The following is a 19,958-nucleotide window of genomic DNA, read 5'->3' on the forward strand; positions in this document are numbered from 1 at the left end:
ACAACAATACGCAGCGTGCAGTTTAGCAGCAGATTGAAATAAAATAAGTACAAACTAAATAAGTGAGAAGGAGCGATAAGTGATAACAGTGTTAAAAATGTTAAAAATGTAGCAGCATGTCCTACAGAACTAAGTGACAGTATGGCACAGTGGAGTGTAGCAGCATTTCGTACTTCAGTCAGTTACAGTAAACCACAGTGAAATGTAGCAGCATGTCCTAAAGCACAGTAAGTATATCAGCAGATAGTTACAGGAAACCATTAATAAATAGATAAAGTGATGTAGTGGTGGTATAAAGTGACAGTGTCGTATAGCAGCATTACTTACTGAAGTAAGTGACAGTACAACTGAATAAAGTACAACTGAATAAAGTGATGCAGTGATGGTATAAAGTGACAAAGTGACATTTTCTCAGGACACAGTGTCTCCACTGTTCCTTACCTGACTGGGGGGAGATGAATTATAAAGAGAATTATAAAGTCTCTCTTGGTGTCTCCCTGCTGTAACACACATGAGTCTAATGCTTGTTATAAAGTCTATCAAACAAGGTTAAAAGAGGTTAAAAACTTTAAATGCTCTGCTTCTAATCAAGCTTCAGCTGTTTGATAGTATCAGTATTAGCCAACTTCTGCTTTTACTTCTTTTGACCCTTAGCGTTGTGATGTATATTATTATTATATATGATATTATTATATTATTTACCCATATATTATTTTATTTACCCATATATTATATTATTATATTATTGTCCCATAGAAATACATTGAATGTAATTTCCTAACTGGGAGTTCATACATTCACCTGATTGGCTGATTTTCCAGTCATCTCGTCTGATTGGCTGATTTCCCAGCGCTCTGATTGGCTGCCGCAGTCGAGGCGACTGTTTTCAATCTGCGGTACACGGAAGTAACAAGAAGACGAGTTTATAACCTTAGACCTGGCTGTAACTTTTATAAATTAGTGAATTATTTTTTATTATTATTACAATGACGACATTAAGTTAGGATAACCGGTTATCTAAGCCTCATATCCGCCATGTTTGTTTGTCTTTTACCGTTAAATTGAACTTAACGGACGTTCTTCTCGAACGTTACTTTGACAAACTGACGTCAGTTCGACCAGCGAAGAAACGGACGATGGATAAAACCCAGTGGGCTTATCCGCTCCTCGTAGCCGTGTTTGTGGTTAGTTCCCCCGGGGTTTCAGCGGCTCGGCAGCCCCACGTCGTGTTCATCCTGGCAGATGACTTGGGTTGGAATGATGTCGGTTACCACGGCTCCGAGATCAGCACCCCAAACCTGGACAAGCTGTCCGCCGGAGGAGTCCGTCTGGAGAACTACTATGTTCAGCCGATCTGTACTCCCTCCAGAAGCCAGCTCATGACCGGGAGATACCAGGTGAGAGACCCGCCTCCTGCTGCCTGCTGCCCGGCTGTGTTTGGAGAGCTGACACGGGGACACAGAGGTGGAGGAGGTGTTCGGATACTTTATTTATTTATATTTCATTTTTTTTAATCTGGGTTAGAAACTAATATTTGTTTAATATAAATATTATACTAAAATTAAAGTTTTTATTTATCATTATTTACACTTCTGTTTGTATAATACAGGTGAAGATTTCTTTCTATATTTTTACCCCACTTTTTTACCTTCCAGTTAGTCATATATAAAGTCATTATCATATTATTATTATTATTATTATTATTATTATTATTATTTGGTTTACAGTTTACATTATCAGCAATATGATAATCAACATATTCCTATATACAAAAATAATGTGTTTAAACACAGCATAAGCTAATACATATATGTGTATGTATATATATATATATATGTATATGTATTAGTTTATGTGTATATATATATATATTATTTATATATATAAAACTCACCATAACAACCAAGGAAAACCAGGATAGACAACACGAACAAGACAAAGGTTGCTGTGGGGGGGCCTTCCTTGTGTGTACAATCCAAAAGATATGCACATGTTCGGTTCATTGATGACTCTAAATCACCCGTAGGTGTGAATGGTTGTCTGTCTCTGTTCGTCTCTATGTGTCCTGTGATAGACTGGCGTCCTGTCCAGGGTGGACCCCGCCTCACGCCCGATGTCAGCTGGGATCGGCTCCAGCGACCCCGACAGGGACAAGCGGTTGAAGATGAATGAATGAATGAATGAGTGTGTCCGATACATGTTGATTAGCTGCTTGGTAGAAGGTAATCTTCAAGTTGAATATCAAAAAAGAGCTGTGGGGGACGTTGGATTCAGTAGGGACTCCAAATATCTGAGTAAAAACACTGAATATTGAACTCCAAAAACTTGAACCAACATGTTTTAGCTAATGTGGCTGGTGACTATCCACTGACAGCTGTGATTTACACTTTATTTAAGTAAAAGTAGCAATACTACACTAACTTATATTTGTTTTATATCGTTATTTAAATGTTCTGAGAGAAAACTAGACTTGTATACCTCCTTTTGGCTTCAGGCTTTAGAACAAAACAGTTGGGAAGTTGACGAGCTTTTGAGTTAAGTACCACATACTTGAAATAGTATTTTATTATTTAATATAAGAAGACTGCGGCGGCAACAAAGAACAAGAACAAGCTCTGCAAGATTGATTGCATTGCAGGGAAGGGGATCGGCAAGTCACAGAAACAACTTTGTAGACAGAGCTGTACAAAGGAACGCTCCACTGTAACGAAAACACATCATCATTCATTCATCTTCAACTGCTTATCCCGGGGTGGGGGTTGCGGGGGGTGCTGGAGCCGATCCCAGCTGACATTGGGCGTGAGGCGGGGTACACCCTGGGCAGGACGCCAGTCTATCACAGGACTCATAGAGACGAACAGAGACAGACAACCATTCACACCTACGGGTGATTTAGAGTCATCAATGAACCGAACACCTGCACGTCTTTGGACTGTGGGAGGAAACCGGAGGAAACCCATGCAGACACGGGGAGAACATGACAAGACTTTAAAAATGTGTGTGTCCTATCTGTGATGCACTTATTTAGGCCAGGATCATCGTAATCGTCCTGTGTCTAACCAGCATTCACTAAAAAAAAGTCGTCCTGAAAGAAAAAGAAGTGCGAATGATTTTGGTTGTTGTAGGAATGTTTAGTGGTCGACTACAGTGAGAGTCCTTCATACTAAAGGAGCCTCCACTGCATCATGGTGACGAGTAAACTCCAGGGCATGAACTATTCGTGTTGAGAAGAACTTTCCAGGGGAAGAAACTCTAATTTGGACAGAGGTGGAAAACAGAACTTTATTTTGAAACTTCCTCCTCGGCTATTCTTGCGTGTTGCTTTGTGCCACTTTCAACACAAAATGCATTTATTTCCTAATATCTTTTTTGTGTTTTAACGTCCTCCTCAGATCCACACAGGCATGCAGCACGAGCTCATCTGGCCCTGTCAGCCCTATTGTGTGCCTCTGGATGAGAAACTGCTGCCCCAGCTGATGAAGGAGGCGGGGTACGCCACACACATGGTGGGAAAGTGGCACCTGGGCATGTACAAGAAGGACTGCCTGCCCACACGCCGGGGCTTCGACACATTCTTTGGTATATTAAGGATAAAGATGCAACTACAGGTGCAGTTTAATTCCTAATATGATACAGATATTCCTATATATTTATATGTGGGTTCATGTGTGCTCCAGGATACCTGACGGGCAGTGAGGATTACTTCACTCATGTCCGCTGCAGTCCCATCCCTGCTCTCAACCTGACTCGCTGTGCGTTGGACCTGCGAGAAGGAGAAGAGGTCGCCACCGGATACAAAGGCGTTTATTCTACTGAGATGTTCAGCCAGAGAGCCTCCAGCATCATTAAGAAACACAGCTCTGACAAGGTGACACACACACACACACACGCGCGCTTAGGGTTACAAGAGTGGAAAGTGTCCATGAAGATTTGGAAACTTTCCGTGGGAAATAATCAGCATAAATGGGAATAAGGAAAATTACGTTATGGAAGTTAACAGGACTAAATCTGAATCAACAGGACTACATGTCAGCTCCTGGGTTTTTATGGGAATTAATAGGAATATCTGGGAAATGACAGTAAAATATGGGAATAAACTGGACATTTTGGGGATCCATGCACACGTTCTTCCATCACATTTCACCATGTGTGCATCTGTGCAAAGTCTTATGTTAAGCATATGTTGCACAGAGTATATTTATATGCATTTGCTCAGCTGTTATTCTTTATACAATATAGTTTATTTCCAGGTACAACGGTATATCTACATGTATTTGCTGATTATTCTGTATAGACCTTTTCAAAGATATAAGAGAAACATTCTCAATGCGTCTCGTTTATTTCCTGTTGCAATGTGTGTGAATGACATCTGCTGATAGGAAGTTTACAAGGATGCTGTTCTCTTTATGTTTCAGCCGCTCTTCCTCTATGTGCCGTTGCAAGCGGTCCATAGCCCCCTGCAGGTGCCCGAGCGCTACGTGGCCCCCTACAGTTTCATCAAGGATCCCAAGCGCAGGCAGTATGCCGGCATGGTGTCGGCCATGGATGAGGCGGTGGGAAACATCACTCTGGCTTTGCAGCAGGGAGGACTTTGGAACAACACCATCCTGGTGTTCTCAACAGGTGTGTTTTTTGTGCACTGAGATGCTGAAGATGTAAGAAAATGCTGCACATCACCGAAGCACTGGATCGTCTGACTTTATTAGAGTTCATGTCCGACATTTCAGTGGAAACCTACAAGGAAAGAACACGTTTTGGTTTGCACACAAATAGGATAATCAGGTGAAGGCCTGTGGGATATTTTCTGTCTCCATCTGACTCTTTTTAGAGCGTGCCAGGATGGAAACTTAACCAGGGAGTGTCGAGTAAAGAGCAATTTCATTTTATATCTGCAGACTCAAAAGCACACTTTATTTGAGCATCAAAGCCAGTTTTCTAGGGTTCAAAGATGTTCAGGTGTCAAGTTGTTGAGTTGAAGCATCAGAGGGTTCGATAACACGGCTTATTGCACAACATGGTCACGAGGGAGGCACATTAAAACTGATCCTTGTGTCGTGACATTTTGTCCCCAAGACAACGGAGGACAAACGTTGTACAGTGGCAGCAACTGGCCTCTGCGAGGGAGGAAGTGGTCGCTGTGGGAAGGAGGGATCCGAGGAGTCGGATTCGTCGCCAGCCCGCTGCTGAAGCAACCCGGAACCGTCAGCCACGAACTCATGCACATCTCTGATTGGCTGCCAACACTTGTCGGCCTGGCTGGAGGGAGCACCAACGGCACGAAGCCGCTCGACGGATTCAACGTGTGGAACTCAATCAGGTGAGGAACTCTGTAGGAGAAGAACTGGAAAAGTAAGGTTTGAAGAGGGAATTCAAGTGGAAGGAGATGTGTTTCACAGCTCCAGAGCAGTTTCCAGATGTGCAGAACACCGGGTCTCTCACGAGGTGCAGGCTGGCCGTACAGATCGTCAGAGGCCAAAGAGTGGACCGGCAGTCCAACAGGGCGGCACACGACAGCCTCCCAATAGGGGACGCTGCACCGTGGCAACGGATGTTCAGCATCGAGGGTTACTTCATTGTCATCCATAAATCTTCAGCATTAAGCCAAAAAGAGTCTTTCTGGATTCTTCCACAGGGACAGCTTGAGATAGGTGGATGAGAGAGTCATTTGGTCACTTTCAAGCTCCTGGCGAACACTGGATTTAATATAAACCTAAAGGGTAACTTAAGTTTTAACTAAAGGGTGAGCTTGTTCACAAGAACGCGAGCGCTAACTTAAAACGACGTTTGACTGATTAATAAAAAGATTTTGATCAAATAAAACACTGAACTTCTTTGAAACGAAGTCAGGCAGAAAGTTACATGTAAAAGGTAAAGACAAAGTTAAACTAGATAGATGTTACAAAATAAAAGACTGTACCATAGATTGGACAGGCCGAACCTGAAGACAAGACAAAACAAGAAAAAGGGCTGAAACAACACAAACTAAGACAAGACTTGAAGACGGAGACTGAGACTGAGGCAGCTTGGATCTGCTCCTTACGTCCAGTTCCAAGGTGCGGCCTGGATATAATGAGATGCATATATTTTCCCGCTTAAACTGGGAGCAACACCCTTTCTTTGTTCCAAAGTACACGAGCTGGACATGGTGTTGTGTGTGTGTGTGTGTGTATTGGTAATGTATCCATATGTTTTTAAGGGTAACACTTCTTTCATCTCACAGCAAAGGGTTCCCCTCACCAAGGCTGGAGCTGCTGCACAACATCGACCCTCGGTTTGTCGACATCTCTCCATGTAAGTTCACGTTTCACTTCAGTATTTCTCAGTAGGACTGGGTTTAGATAATCGATGACCTTCATGCATACAACAATTACATGCATACATATACAAAAACGAACAATGTCTGATCTTAAAGGAAAGGATTGTTTTGAAGTGCTCTCTTGATTTTACGGTCTTTCTTATTGGTATATTTATCTTGACACCTTCACTTGATTTAATGCACAGACATGTTGGTGCCAGTCTGCCCACTGGTGTGGTTTACATAGACGTCCACAGAGGTCGTTTTGTATCCAGTGGTAGTTTAATATCGTCTTAATCAGCAGGTTTTGAGTTTTACACATACTTTTTAAAGATGGATGACCTCCATGATCCGCTCTGTCCTCTGCTCTCTCTCTGCAGGTCCTGGCACCCATCGTCGGTTAACTTCGGATCAGGGGGTCAGCGGAGGTTCCTGGGCCAACTCTGACTTCAACGTGTCCTTTCACGCTGCCATTCGATTCTCCAACTGGAAGCTGCTGACTGGCTACCCGGGTCAGTATCTTCTGTCGACCAGTAATGACATGTTTTAGTACAGGGCTCTCCGTATCAATATGTAAGTGATTAAACAGCAACAGAGTGACAGATAAGACAGGAACAATATGTTAGTACTCTAAGAAGATAGTGCCGTCAGCACCGTAACACAAACACATAACACCCTCTGGGGCTTCTGTAATATCAGGCTACAAGTGATAATCAGTGTCAGCGACAGACGGCCTCTGAGTGACAGCAGAAATTTACTAAACCAAAATAGTTTCCATGTCGGCTCCATGGGATCAGTGTTTAACTGGTTCCTTGACTTTATTTCTGGTGCCTCACGAACTGAGCTGCTAAGTCAATGTCGATACGGATCATACTGTGTTCAAACACATATACAGCGGGAGAAAACTCGGGTGTGAGTCGATCTGCTTAATAAAATGGAAACGTATCTGTTCTGTGAGATGAGTGAGCGACGGTCGTCACACCGTTGCTTATCTTGCTCTCGCAGATCAATGCCGTATGCTGTCAGGCCCCGCGCCTGGGGGGCGCAGGTCTCTCTTAGACGGCGATACTTTACCTCCGTGAGTACCGTGGGCTACACCGCGGCTAACCCAAGTACTATGCAAATACACCTGCAGCACCATCGCATCTCTCTGCTAAAACCCCCCACCGTGAAGAAAATAGTGAAATTTTAAGATATCAATGTCGTGTATCCTCTCGTCGCGCCCCTTATTCTGAATGTATGGTATATTTTTTTATATTGTGCTGTCATGACAGTGATGGTGCTATCGGTTTACCTTCTATGTTGCATTTTCAAAAGAGCACAAGAAAAACTTGACTGAATTTAAAACAGCACGTTGAAATTTCTGCATCTATTATTGATGTACAGTGTGTCCCCCTACAGTTTCTGGTTGCGCTCCTAAGATTTTCCGTTGGGGGGCCACAGTCCTGGAGTATATAAATCAGACACACAGAAACACGCTCACTTCTTATCTCGGCTTGTCAGTGGTGGAAGAAGGATCCAGATCCTTTAAGTAACAATACTCTGCTGTAACAAAGTCCTGCATTCAAAATACTAAGTGAAAGTTAATATCAGCAAAATTGACTTAAAGTATCCAAAGTTCTTGTTATGGGCGTGTGGTGGCTGGCACTGGTGCCTCACAGCAAGAGGGTTCCTGGGGCCCTCCTGTGTGGAGTTTGCTCCACTGGCGTCCTGTCCAGGGTGTACCCCTCCTCACGCCCAATGTCTGCTTGGATCCAGCCCCCCGCGAACCCGTCAGGGACAACCAGTTTGGGAAGATGATGATGAATGAAAGTACTTGTTATATGCAGCGACAGGTCGTGAAGTAAACAAGTACAGTACTTGTGTAAATGTACTTAGTTACTTTCCACCACTGCCTCTTATGTCCTTCATCTTTATTTCCTCCAGGTTGTGGCTTCTGGTTCCCGCGGCCCGGGCACAACAGCTCCCATTCGAGCCCCTCCGAGCTGAAGTCTGTGATGCTGTTTGACGTCGAAAAAGATCCAGAGGAGAGGAATGAAGTATCCGCTCTCCACCCCACAGTAGTGGATCATCTCCTCAGCAGGCTCCAAAAATACCAGAAACATGCTGCGCCGATCATCTTCCCCGATGAAGACCCCAGATGTGACCCGGGCCCCAGTGGAGCCTGGGGACCCTGGGCGTAGACTGCCATTGGCCACGGGATTTAGTTTAAACTGTAAAGTAATTTTCTTACGGGTAACTTATTAGTTAGTTAACTGAACCACATGCTCAAAATAGTCATTACACTAAATGACTAAAGAGGAGGGAAGTTAGCTAACGTTAGCAAAGACAAAAGTTCAGATTAAACTAAATGACTAAGGAGGAGGGAGTTAGCTAACGTTAGCAAAGACAAAAGTTCAGATTAAACTAAATGACTAAAGAAGAGGGAGTTAGCCAACGTTAGCAAAGACAAAAGTTCAGATTAAACTAAATGACTAAGGAGGAGGGAGTTAGCTAACGTTAGCAAAGACAAAAGTTCAGATTAAACTAAAAGACTAAGGAGGAGGGAGTTAGCTAACGTTAGCAAAGATAAAAGTTCAGATTAAACTAAAAGACTAAGGAGGAGGGAGTTAGCTAACGTTAGCAAAGATAAAAGTTCAGATTAAACTAAATGACTAAGGAGGAGGGAGTTAGCTAACGTTAGCAAAGATAAAAGTTCAGATTAAACTAAATGACTAAGGAGGAGGGAGTTGTGTTTGATCACAAATATGTCGTCGTGTTTTTTCAGGACTGCTGCATGTACGCAAAAGAAACATTTTCCTTGAGGAAGCTAGTCATTTTAGAGTCGAGGCAGTAAAGGACCATGAGAGCGCCTGAAGTCATCAGGAGAGAAACAGGAACCTGGATGTAAGGTAGAGATACACCCCAAGCTTGAAATTAAATGTTTGCACTTTCTGTGTGTATATTGTAGATGAAATAAATAGCTAAAATAATAGGTAGAGAGATAGATGGATATCTCATCTCATCTTCAGCCTCTTATCCGGGGTCGGGTCGCGGGGGCAGCAGCTTTAGCAGGGACCCCAAACTTCCCTTTCCCGGGCCACATTAACCAGCTCTAACTGGGGGATCCTGAGGCGTTCCCAGGCCAGTGTGGAGATCTAATCTCTCCACCTGGTCCTGGGTCTTCCCAGAGGCCTCCTCCCAGCTGGACGTGCCTGGAACACCTCCCTAGGGAGGCGCCCAGGGTTCATCCTTACTAGATGATCCTGAACCACCTCAACTGGCTCCTTTCAACGCTCTACTCCGAGTTCCTCATGGATGCTGAACTTCTCCCCCTCTCTCTAAGGGAGACTCCAGCCCCCCTCCTGAGGAAACCCATTTCAGCTGCTTGTACCCGCGACCTGGTTCTTTGGGTCCTGACCCAGCTTTCATGACCACAGGTGAGGGTAGGAACCAGGACTGAGCGGTAGATCCAGAGCTTTGCCTTCCTCAGCTCTCTTTTCGTCACAACGGTAGAGCGACTGTCACACCGCCCCCGCTGCTCCGATTCTCCGGCCAAACTCACGCTCCATCGTCCCCTCACTCTTGAACAAGATCCCAAGGTCCTTGAAGTCCTTCACTTGGGGTCAGGACTCATTCCCTACCTGGAGTTAGCAATCCACCGGTTTCCTGCTGAGAGCCACGGCCTCAGATTTAGAGATGTGATCCTCATCCCAGCCGTTTCACACCGACCGACGATGCCAACAATAGATAGATAGGTAGATAGATAAAATAATAGATAGATAGATATATAGATAAAATAATAGGTAGATAGATAGAATTCTAGATATAGAAAGATATAGATATACAGATCCCGAGCTTTGAATGAAATGTTTGCACTTTGTTTATATACTGTTGTTTTGTACTTGATATATGTTTTTCATGCCAACATGTTAATAAAATGATCAAATGTTCACATGCGGCCCTTACAATTTCTCTTAGTTTCACCAGAAAAAAATTGGCTAGTGGAAATTCCGGTTGGCTGGTAACTTTTGAAAGTTTACACTTTTAAAAAGACCCTTAAACAGTGGTCAAAAACAAGCCACAGGTGTGCTGTCTATGTTGGTATAATACCGGTTTTTGTTTGATACCAATAGTAAACTAATATTTATGCAATGGGTCCAGGCTTTAAAACAGAAGCACATATTTGAAATAGCAAAGCCTGACTGAAAGCATGGTGACATTTAATATGGGAGCATGGTGCTCAGCAATGAACACAAACAAGCTCAACAGGATCGCTTGCATTGCAGGGGAGAGGGGTTCGACCAGTGCTGCCTCCTCTCATACACTCTTCACCACAGGTCTCGATGGAGACACACGAGGAGAAATGGGAATTACTGCGGCAGGCAAAGTTTCCGAGCTCATTGAAATGCTTGCGATTAATTTTTGTATTGCTCATCACGACATCCCTACTCATCGTAGCCGTGTTTGTGGTTAGTTCCCCCGGGGTTTCAGCGGCTCGGCAGCCCCACGTCGTGTTCATCCTGGCAGATGACTTTGGTTGGAATGATGTCGGTTACCACGGCTCCGAGATCAGCACCCCAAACCTGGACAAGCTGTCCGCCGGAGGAGTCCGTCTGGAGAACTACTATGTTCAGCCGATCTGTACTCCCTCCAGAAGCCAGCTCATGACCGGGAGATACCAGGTGAGAGACCCGCCTCCTGCTGCCTGCTGCCCGGCTGTGTTTGGAGAGGTGACACAGGGACACAGAGGTGGAGGAGGTGTTTGGATACTTTATTAATTTATTTAATTATTTTTAACCTGGGTATATATATATAAATATATATATATATTAAACTAATATTTATTTAATAGTAATATCAAACGTATATTTGTTGGATACTAATAGTAAATTTAAAATTTATTTCATATTCATATTTGTATTTGACTTTTTCTGTATACTTCCTTTTGGGTTGAGCTTTGGGGTTCGCCAACACATGCTTGAAACACACACACATTTGAAATAGCAAACAGTAGCCTGACTGAAAGCATGTTGACATTGAATATCATTGTATCATATAATATAAGAGCATGGTGCTCAGCAATGAGAAAAAACAAGCTCAACAAGATTGATTACATTGCCCGGGATGGGATCAGCCAGTAACTGAAACAACTCTGTGATACAGTGCCTATAGAAAGTCATCACACCCTTTTGAAATAGTCAGTTTCTTATATATCAGCCTGAAATGATAATACATGAAAAAAAACTTTGTGATAAGTTTGATAAGTATCTGTGTGGCCTAGACCAGGCACCCCAAAACAGCATTAGCTCCTAGTCGGGGACCCCCTCTTCAAACCCACCGATAATGCCACAAAATATATCACACATCAACTTTAAGATCGTTTTCGGTTGTTGGTAAAAGCAAATCTTCTCCGATTGTGTGAAATTTTTTCGCAGAGCAATGTGGTATGTAACTAAAAATGATGCCTTCAGGGCCCGCTCGGGACCAGTAGCCTGCTGTGTGAACGCAGCAGATCCCCAGACCAAATATTTGTAGTGAGAAGAACTATCCAGGGAAAAAAACGTTCATTTGGACAGTGGTGGAAATGTTGCTTTGTGGCATTTTCAACATAAAATGCATTTATTTCAGAATGTCGTGTTTGTGTTTAAATGTCCTCCTCAGATCCACACAGGCATGCAGCACCAGATCATCTGGCCCTGTCAGCCCAACTGTGTGCCACTGGATGAGAAACTGCTGCCCCAGCTGATGAAGGAGGCGGGGTACGCCACACACATGGTGGGAAAGTGGCACCTGGGCTTGTACAAGAAGGACTGCCTGCCCACACGCCGGGGCTTCGACACATTCTTTGGTATATTAAGGATAAAGATGCAACTACAGGTGCAGTTTCATTCCTAATATGATACAGATATTCCTATATATTTATATGTGGGTTCATGCGTGCTCCAGGATACCTGATAGGCAGTGAGGATTACTTCACTCATGTTCACTGCAGTCCCATCCCTGCTCAAAAACTGACTCGCTGTGCGTTGGACCTGCGAGAAGGAGAAGAGGTCGCCACTGGATACAAAGGCGTTTATTCTACTGAGATGTACAGCCAGAGAGCCTCCAGCATCATTAAGAAACACAACTCTGACAAGGTGACACATACACGTACACACACACACACACACACACACACACACGTATTGGATTTAACAGGACTATATGGGAATATATGAGAATAAATCGGAATAAACTGGACATTTTCATTTTCAGGTTCGTTGCCCAGTAGCCTACAGCAGAGCGGAGTCTGTTTGAACCCCTCCCCTCCCGCATATCGCACCATAAAAACAACAGATTGTGCAAACAAAAGTTGCCTCTGATTGTATTGTTCTGATAAGTTTAACTGTTTTTATACAATTATCGATCAAGGAGAAGTGCCAGTAGCCATGTGGGCGTGTGTTTTAATGCCGTTGAACTCTTTTCTCTCAGTCCATGGAGTGAATGCTTGGCCTATATTGACTCTGGTTTTTGCCCGTCTCTGGTAAAGCAGCTGCAGAATTGGCAAACTCCATTTCACCCAGTGCCAGCCTACAGTAGCTGCACCCGACAACAGACAACGCTGGCAACCAGCAACGCCCAACGCTATTGACTGCTACCATGGAAACAGAACGGGACAGAAAGTCATTTTCAAACCATAGACCATGAAAAATGGACGTAGCCTCTCCGTTCTCTCAACCTGATCCAATCGTCCTCGCCTACGGGAGTCTCCATCTTGTCAGACTTTGACTCCGCCTCATTTCCTCTGACCAAAAAAGGGCATGTATGTGACGTTGTGTGGAGGGTGATACGTCCACCTGGCTGACGTTTACCTCCGAGGAGAAGTGAGGGCCAGAGGCTAGCTGTCACTCAAGAGGCCACGCCCCTAATTATTCATAAACTTTAACCTCCAATAAAATAAACAAAAAAAAATTCACTCCACTCAGTGTTGTCATGGAGATATGACCTAAACACAGGGAGTAGAATGTTCTTTTGTACCAGGCCTTAAACAGGTTTAATGATGCTGTGAAAACGGCCTGTTTAACATGGGGGTCAATGAGAAACTGCTCTGTTATGAAACCTGCCCCTAGTGGACACTCAGAAAACTGCCATTTTAGGCACTTCCTGATTGGATCAACCAAAAAGTCGCTGTGGGGGGGGCTTGTCTCAGACCCGGGAGGTTTTTTTTAAATCGATGACTCTAAACTTGCCCGTAGGTGTGAATGGTTGTCTGTCTCTGTACGTCTCTATGTGTCCTGCGATAGACTGGCGTCCTGCCCAGGGTGTACCCCGCCTAACGCCCGATGTCAGCTTAGATCGGCTCCAGCCCCCCGCGACCCCGACAGGGATAAGCGGTTGAAGATGAATGAATGAATGAATGAATAATTCAGACTAAATATTTTTTTATGGAAAAGCAATACTTTAATTCTGTACCCCTAAAACGACCCGTGGGTGTATTATTGTTTAAGATACAACAGTATGTCTATGTGTATTTGCTTTTTATTCTATAGACTTTTTCATTGCTAGGCAACAGCCTGGGTCCTTGTTAACTTCCTGTCAGGTCCGGGTCTCTCAACATCAGACACCCTCCCTAAGGCGACCCAGCCTGGGTGATCAATCCCCGGCTTGTGCCCCAGCAGCGTTGGCCCACTTTTCGGACCTTTTAACCCAGATCCACCTGGAGGCTCTCTCTGCAGCCTCTGTGGCGGACTTGACGGCTATCCTCCTAGCAGCACCCGAGATGCCAAGAAGGTTGTAGGCCCTGCACAGGGAGCGTGCAGCAAAGCCCCGACATGCCACCTGTATTGGCTCGCAGCGGGCTTTCCAGCCTCTCCTCCGGCAGTCTTCGATGAGCTTTTGGTATTTGAGCAGCTTACGCTCATTGGCCTCTTCCATTCGGTCCTCCCAAGGGACTGTCAGTTCCAATAAGAGGACTTGCTTTGAAGAGACAGATGTCAGAACCAGGTCTGGTCTCCATGAAGTTGCTGTTACACATTCTGGGAACTTGAGCTGCCTGCCCAAGTCAACTCGCAGCTCCCATTCTGATGCCGAGGAGAGAAGGCCGGACGATGGTGTGTGCTTTGAGCGTGGCTTTTCTCCAGCTGTCACAAATGGAATTGACTTCCGGCTGCTGGCCTGTTTGTTGTTAGCCACTGCACTGGGGATGGTCTCGGCCACTGCCTTCAGCACCTGGTCGTGTCTCCTGCGGTAACGACCTTCTCCAAGAGCTACAGGGCAGCTGCTCATGATGTGCTCCAGCGTGCCTCTTCCCGGACAGTGAGGGCAGGTTGGAGATTCGCTCTTCCCCCAAACATGCAGGTTGGCTGGGCTTGGTAGCACATCATAGACAGCTTGGACCATGAACTTAATGCGCTGGGGCTCTGCTTTCCAGATGTCATTCCAGGTCAGCTTCCTCTCCAGCGCTCCTTCCCACCTCGTTGATGCCCCCTGCTGCCGCATGTTCACCATCCTACTGGTCCTCACATCCTCAACACCTGCCCGCACCTCCTTCAAGACGAGGTCCTGCCTTTCCTTGCCCCGGGCCCTGTCGTACCGTGGCTGCGGGATGGCACCCAGCCCTGCTCGCCCGATTGCCACCGTGCCGACCAAGGCCTTGTGTCTCAGTCGAGACTCTGCCCGCTCCAGCCCCTCTTGAGCTTTGAACTTCCTGCCTGTTCGAACCACAATGCCTGCTGATGCCACTCTGGTTTCGCTGGAGTCTCGGTAGACTAGTGCCTCTCTCGTACAAGAGACCCTGAATTCCTCCTCCAGGCTGCTGAAAGGAAACTGGAGTTTGTTACTACTGCCGCACATTGCTGCACTTGTGAGACTGCGTGGCAGACCCAGCCATCTTTTGAGGTAGGAACTGATCTTTCTCTCCAGGGATTCTACCGTGGACATAGTCACCTCGTAAACCAACAAAGGCCAAAGGATACGGGGAAGAATGCCATGCTGGTACAGCCATGCCTTGAACCTGCCGGGTAGGCCAGACTTGTCTACAGTGGACAACCAAGCTTCCAGCTTTGTGATGATTGCTTGGATGGAAGCTGTGTCTCTGAGGCTACAATCAAAAGTCTTTCCCAAGCTTGTGACTGGTTTCTAAGTGATCGATGGTATGGTTGTTCCATCAACAAGGAAGCGAAACTTGTCCACCACTTTTCCCCGCTTCAGGACCATGGACCTGGATTTTGTTGGTTTAAAGCTCATCCTAGCCCAGCGGATTAACTTCTCCAGGCCCTGTAGGATCCACCTGCACCCTGGCACTGATGTGGTGGTTACCGTCAGGTCGTCCATAAAGGCACGAATGGGGGGTTGCCGAACTCCAGACTTAGACAAGGGGCCTCTACACTCTTTCTCACTTTCAGCTGCTTTTGCCAACATATTCATGGCAAGGGCGAACAGGATAACTGAGATCGTACAGCCAGTTATGATCCCTTTCTCGAGCCGATGCCAGTCAGATGTTACATTCCCTGATGTAACTCTCAGTAGTTCAGGATGAGGTCCTTGATTTTGCAGGGAATGTGGTGACGGTCCAGGGTGGTTTCCACAAGCTTATGGGGGATGGACCCATATGCATTGGCCAGGTCGAGCCAAAGCACCGCCAGGTCTCCAATCCCCTCTTGTGCCTTCCTGATCGGCTGCGTGACTACTCCGGTATGTTCCAGACAACCGGGCACTCCGGGAATGCCCTTCTTCTGTACTGAGGTGTCCACGTACTTGTTCTTCAGGAGGAAGTCCGTCATCCTTCTGGCGAGGAGTCTAAAGAAGATCTTTCCCTCCACACTGAGAAGTGAGATGGATCTGGAATTCTCCTCTGGGATGTTTTCCTCTGCGCCAAATCACCCGCAGCAGGTTCCACAGGATTCTGAGGAGGTTTGGACAGCGCTTGTATACCTTGTAAGGCACTTGGCTGGGACCTGGAGCAGAGCTTGCTCTTGCAGTTGTTACCACCTCCTGGACTTCCTTCCAGGTGGGTTCTGAGGTGTTAAACTCCACCTGAGGGGCTGGTACATCCAGGAGGGCTCTCTGTGGTCCTAGCTCTCGCTCTCTGTCTGGATCGCGGAGGGTGTTGGAGAGGTAGTCGTCTACCTCCTTCTTGGAACAGTAAAGACATCCACTGCGCTTCTGCCCCAATATCCTCTTTGTGAGGATCGCTTACGCTCATTGGCCTCTTCCATTTGGTCCTCATTCACTGCACCAGGAATCAAACATGGATACATTTAGAATGTTTACGTTTACAACTTTAAAAGGTCTATATACAGCAGTGTACGTTTAATTTTTGATATTAACGTAACAGTAAACTTGTTTATTTCTAATGTGAGGATAAATGCACATGTAAGCTGTAGCCTAAGTCAAACTGCCACTGAAGACCAATAGAGAGTTGTGTATCCGATCAGAATCATGTCATGAACTTTAGTAATGTGCCACCTAGAAAGAGAAGAGATGAACCAAACCATAGAGGACTCCTACGTGAAAAGCAGTGTTTCTGATGTTGTATTTGTACTGAGAGCTGCCGCCACCACTGCTGTTTAAACAGTAAGTCTCAGAGGAAAGTCTTTACACGCTGTTCTCTTTATGTTTCAGCCGCTCTTCCTCTATGTGCCGTTGCAAGCGGTCCATGGCCCCCTGCAGGTGCCCGAGCGCTACGTGGCCCCCTACAGTTTCATCAAGGATCCCAAGCGCAGGCAGTATGCCGGCATGGTGTCGGCCATGGATGAGGCGGTGGGAAACATCACTCTGGCTTTGCAGCAGGGAGGACTTTGGAACAACACCATCCTGGTGTTCTCAACAGGTGGGATTTTTGTGCACTGAGATGCTGAAGATGTAAGAAAATGCTGCACATCAACGAAGCACTGGATCGTCTGACTTTATTAGAGTTCACGTCCGACATTTCAGTCGAAACCTACGAGGAAAGAACACGTTTTGGTTTGCACACAAATAGGATAATCAGGTGAAGGCCTGTGGGATATTTTCTGTCTCCATCTGACTCTTTTTAGAGCGTGCCAGGATGGAAACTTAAGCAGGGAGTGTCGAGAACAGAGCAATTACATTTTATATCTGCAGACTCAAAAGCACACTTTATTTGAGCATCACAGCCAGTTTTCTAGGGTTCAAAGATGTTCAGGTGTCAGGTTGTTGAGTTGAAGCATCAGATGGTTCGATAACACGTCTTATTGCACAACATGGTCACGAGGGAGGCACATTAAAACAGATGGGTGATATCTGTCATTTAAATTTTTAATTTCCAACGATTATGAAAACAAGATAATCACTTACTGTGCCGCGTTCTGTTTCACAGTGATGCTCTTTTTGTCCTGCTTTTGAGTTACTGACTGCAATGTGTTACATATAGTTTACCAGAATGTTGAATATGTGTCATTTCACTGGAAGTACGCATTTTGGTGCGTTTAAACATTGGTTTGTTTTCTCCCCGGATCTCATCTTTGTGCCTTTCTCTTCATATTTATAAAATCCCTCATCTATCTCTGCCTCCTTGTGTCGTGACATTGTGTCCCCAAGATAACGGAGGTCAGCCAATTAACGGTGCCAGCAACTGGCCTCTGCGAGGGAGGAAGCAGACACTGTGGGAAGGAGGGATCCGAGGAGTCGGATTCGTCGCCAGCCCGCTGCTGAAGCAACCCGGAACCGTCAGCCACGAACTCATGCACATCTCTGATTGGCTGCCAACACTTGTCGGCCTGGCTGGAGGGAGCACCAACGGCACGAAGCCGCTGGACGGATTCAACGTGTGGAACTCAATCAGGTGAGTAACTGTGAATATGTTTTCACACATCTGGGACTTGATTCTTGGGGTGGCAGGTCAGAGTTTACAGTGTGAGTGATACCAGCTCTTAACTTTGACAGCCTGCCCTCTCTTTGTGCCTCTTTCCGATCCTTTCTTCATTCCCCCTCAAGGTCTCTCACTCCAGCTCTCACTCCTCTGTCTCCCTCAGCCAATATTTTTCTAATATTCTCCTTCTTTAGGTGCCAGAACCCAGTGGATTTTACAGTACACGAGTCGGACATGGTGTTGTGTGTGTGCGTGTGCGTGTGTGTGTGGTGTGTATCCATATGTTTTTAAGGGTAACACTTCTTTTATCTCACAGCAAAGGGTTCCCCTCACCAAGGCTGGAGCTGCTGCACAACATCGACCCTCGGTTTGTCGACATCTCTCCATGTAAGTTCACGTTTCACTTCAGTATTTCTCAGTAGGACTGGGTTTAGATAATCGATGACCTTCATGCATACAACAATTACATGCATACATATACAAAAACGAACAATGTCTGATCTTAAAGGAAAGGATTGTTTCGAAGTGTTGATTTTACGGCACAAAAAGAGGTCTTTTCTTATTGGTATATTTATTTTGACACCTTCACTTGATTACCAGGTATGCACAGACATGTTGGTGCCAGTCTGCCCACTGGTGTGGTTTACATAGACGTCCACAGAGGTCGTTTTGTATCCAGCGGTAGTTTAATATCGTCTTAATCAGCAGGTTTTGAGTTTTACACATACTTTTTAAAGATGGATGACCTCCATGATCCGCTCTGTCCTCTGCTCTCTCTCTGCAGGTCCTGGCACCCATCGTCAGTTAACTTCGGATCAGGGGGTCAGCGGAGGCTCCTGGGCCAACTCTGACTTCAATGTGTCCTTTCACGCTGCCATTCGATCCTCCAACTGGAAGCTGCTGACTGGCTACCCGGGTCAGTATCTTCTGTCAGCCAGTAATGACATGTTTAGTCTGTAAATCAGACACACATCAGAAACACGCTCACTTCTTATCTCTGCTTATCAGTGGTGGAAGAAGGATTCAGATCCTTTCAAGTAACAATACTCCTGCATTCATTATCCTAAGTGAAAGTGAAAGTTAGTATCAGCAAAATGTACTTAAAGTATCCAAAGTTAAAGTTTATATAGTGACAGATCATGAGATAAATCTGAGGGGTATGAGATTATTAATGAGAGAGGAAAGAAGAAAAAAACACATTTTTGATACTGTACAGTACATTTACACAGTACAAGTATAGTGTAAATGTACTTAGTTACTTTCCACCACTGTACTTCATCTTTATTTCCTCCAGGTTGTGGCCGTTGGTTCCCAAGACCCGGACACAACAGCTCCCATTCGAGCCCCTCCGAGCTGAAGTCTGTGATGCTGTTTGACGTTGAAAAAGATCCAGAGGAGAGGAACGAAGTATCCGCTCTCTACCCCACAGTAGTGGATCATCTCCTCAGCAGGCTCCAACAATACCAGAAACATGCTGCACCGATCATCTTCCCTGATGTAGACCCCAGATGTGACCCGGGCCCCAGTGGAGCCTGGAGACCCTGGGCCTAGACAGCCATTGGCCTTTTACTCAGGTATAACATGTGAGAACTTCATACACCACTGACTGTGTCCGGCCAAAGAAGCACCTGTGTGATAATCATGCTGTTTCAGATTGCTGGATAAATATATAGATGTGAACTTGCTGCTGCTCATGGAGGAATTGTTGGGTCTGTAAATCATAAAAAAGCCATAGTCTGCTGTAGAGCTGAAGACCTTTTTAAGGGAATTCCATTGCTAGACAACAGCTGTGGTCCTTGTTAACTTCCTGTCAGTAGATGTCATTCACATTCACTGCAACAGGAAATAAATCAGGACACATTTAGAATGTTT

General features: G+C 45.4%; 2 protein-coding genes across 2 annotated transcripts; both read left to right on the forward strand.

Moving 5' to 3' along the window:
• The first annotated feature begins 924 nt into the window (after window positions 1-924).
• Window positions 925-9,405, forward strand: arsb (arylsulfatase B). Its single transcript, XM_083930396.1, has 8 exons — window positions 925-1,397; window positions 3,393-3,579; window positions 3,678-3,868; window positions 4,416-4,623; window positions 5,074-5,317; window positions 6,221-6,291; window positions 6,676-6,807; window positions 8,222-9,405. Exons 1-8 carry the CDS (start codon window positions 1,137-1,139, stop codon window positions 8,476-8,478), a joined length of 1,551 nt encoding a protein of 516 aa, XP_083786522.1. The 5' UTR covers window positions 925-1,136; the 3' UTR covers window positions 8,479-9,405.
• Window positions 9,406-10,523: 1,118 nt separating this feature from the next.
• On the forward strand, window positions 10,524-19,637 carry LOC310958545 (arylsulfatase B-like; the record flags this gene model as incomplete). The annotated part of the gene is made up of 9 exons (XM_083929522.1): window positions 10,524-10,614; window positions 10,736-10,959; window positions 11,939-12,125; window positions 12,224-12,414; window positions 16,880-17,087; window positions 17,816-18,059; window positions 18,403-18,473; window positions 18,871-19,002; window positions 19,381-19,637. The coding sequence occupies 9 exons, from the start codon at window positions 10,524-10,526 to the stop codon at window positions 19,635-19,637; spliced, it is 1,605 nt and encodes a 534-aa protein (XP_083785648.1).
• Window positions 19,638-19,958: the final 321 nt, after the last annotated feature.

Source organism: Echiichthys vipera (genome assembly GCF_963691815.1).
Source record: "Echiichthys vipera genome assembly, chromosome: 16".
NCBI lineage: Eukaryota > Metazoa > Chordata > Actinopteri > Perciformes > Trachinidae > Echiichthys > Echiichthys vipera.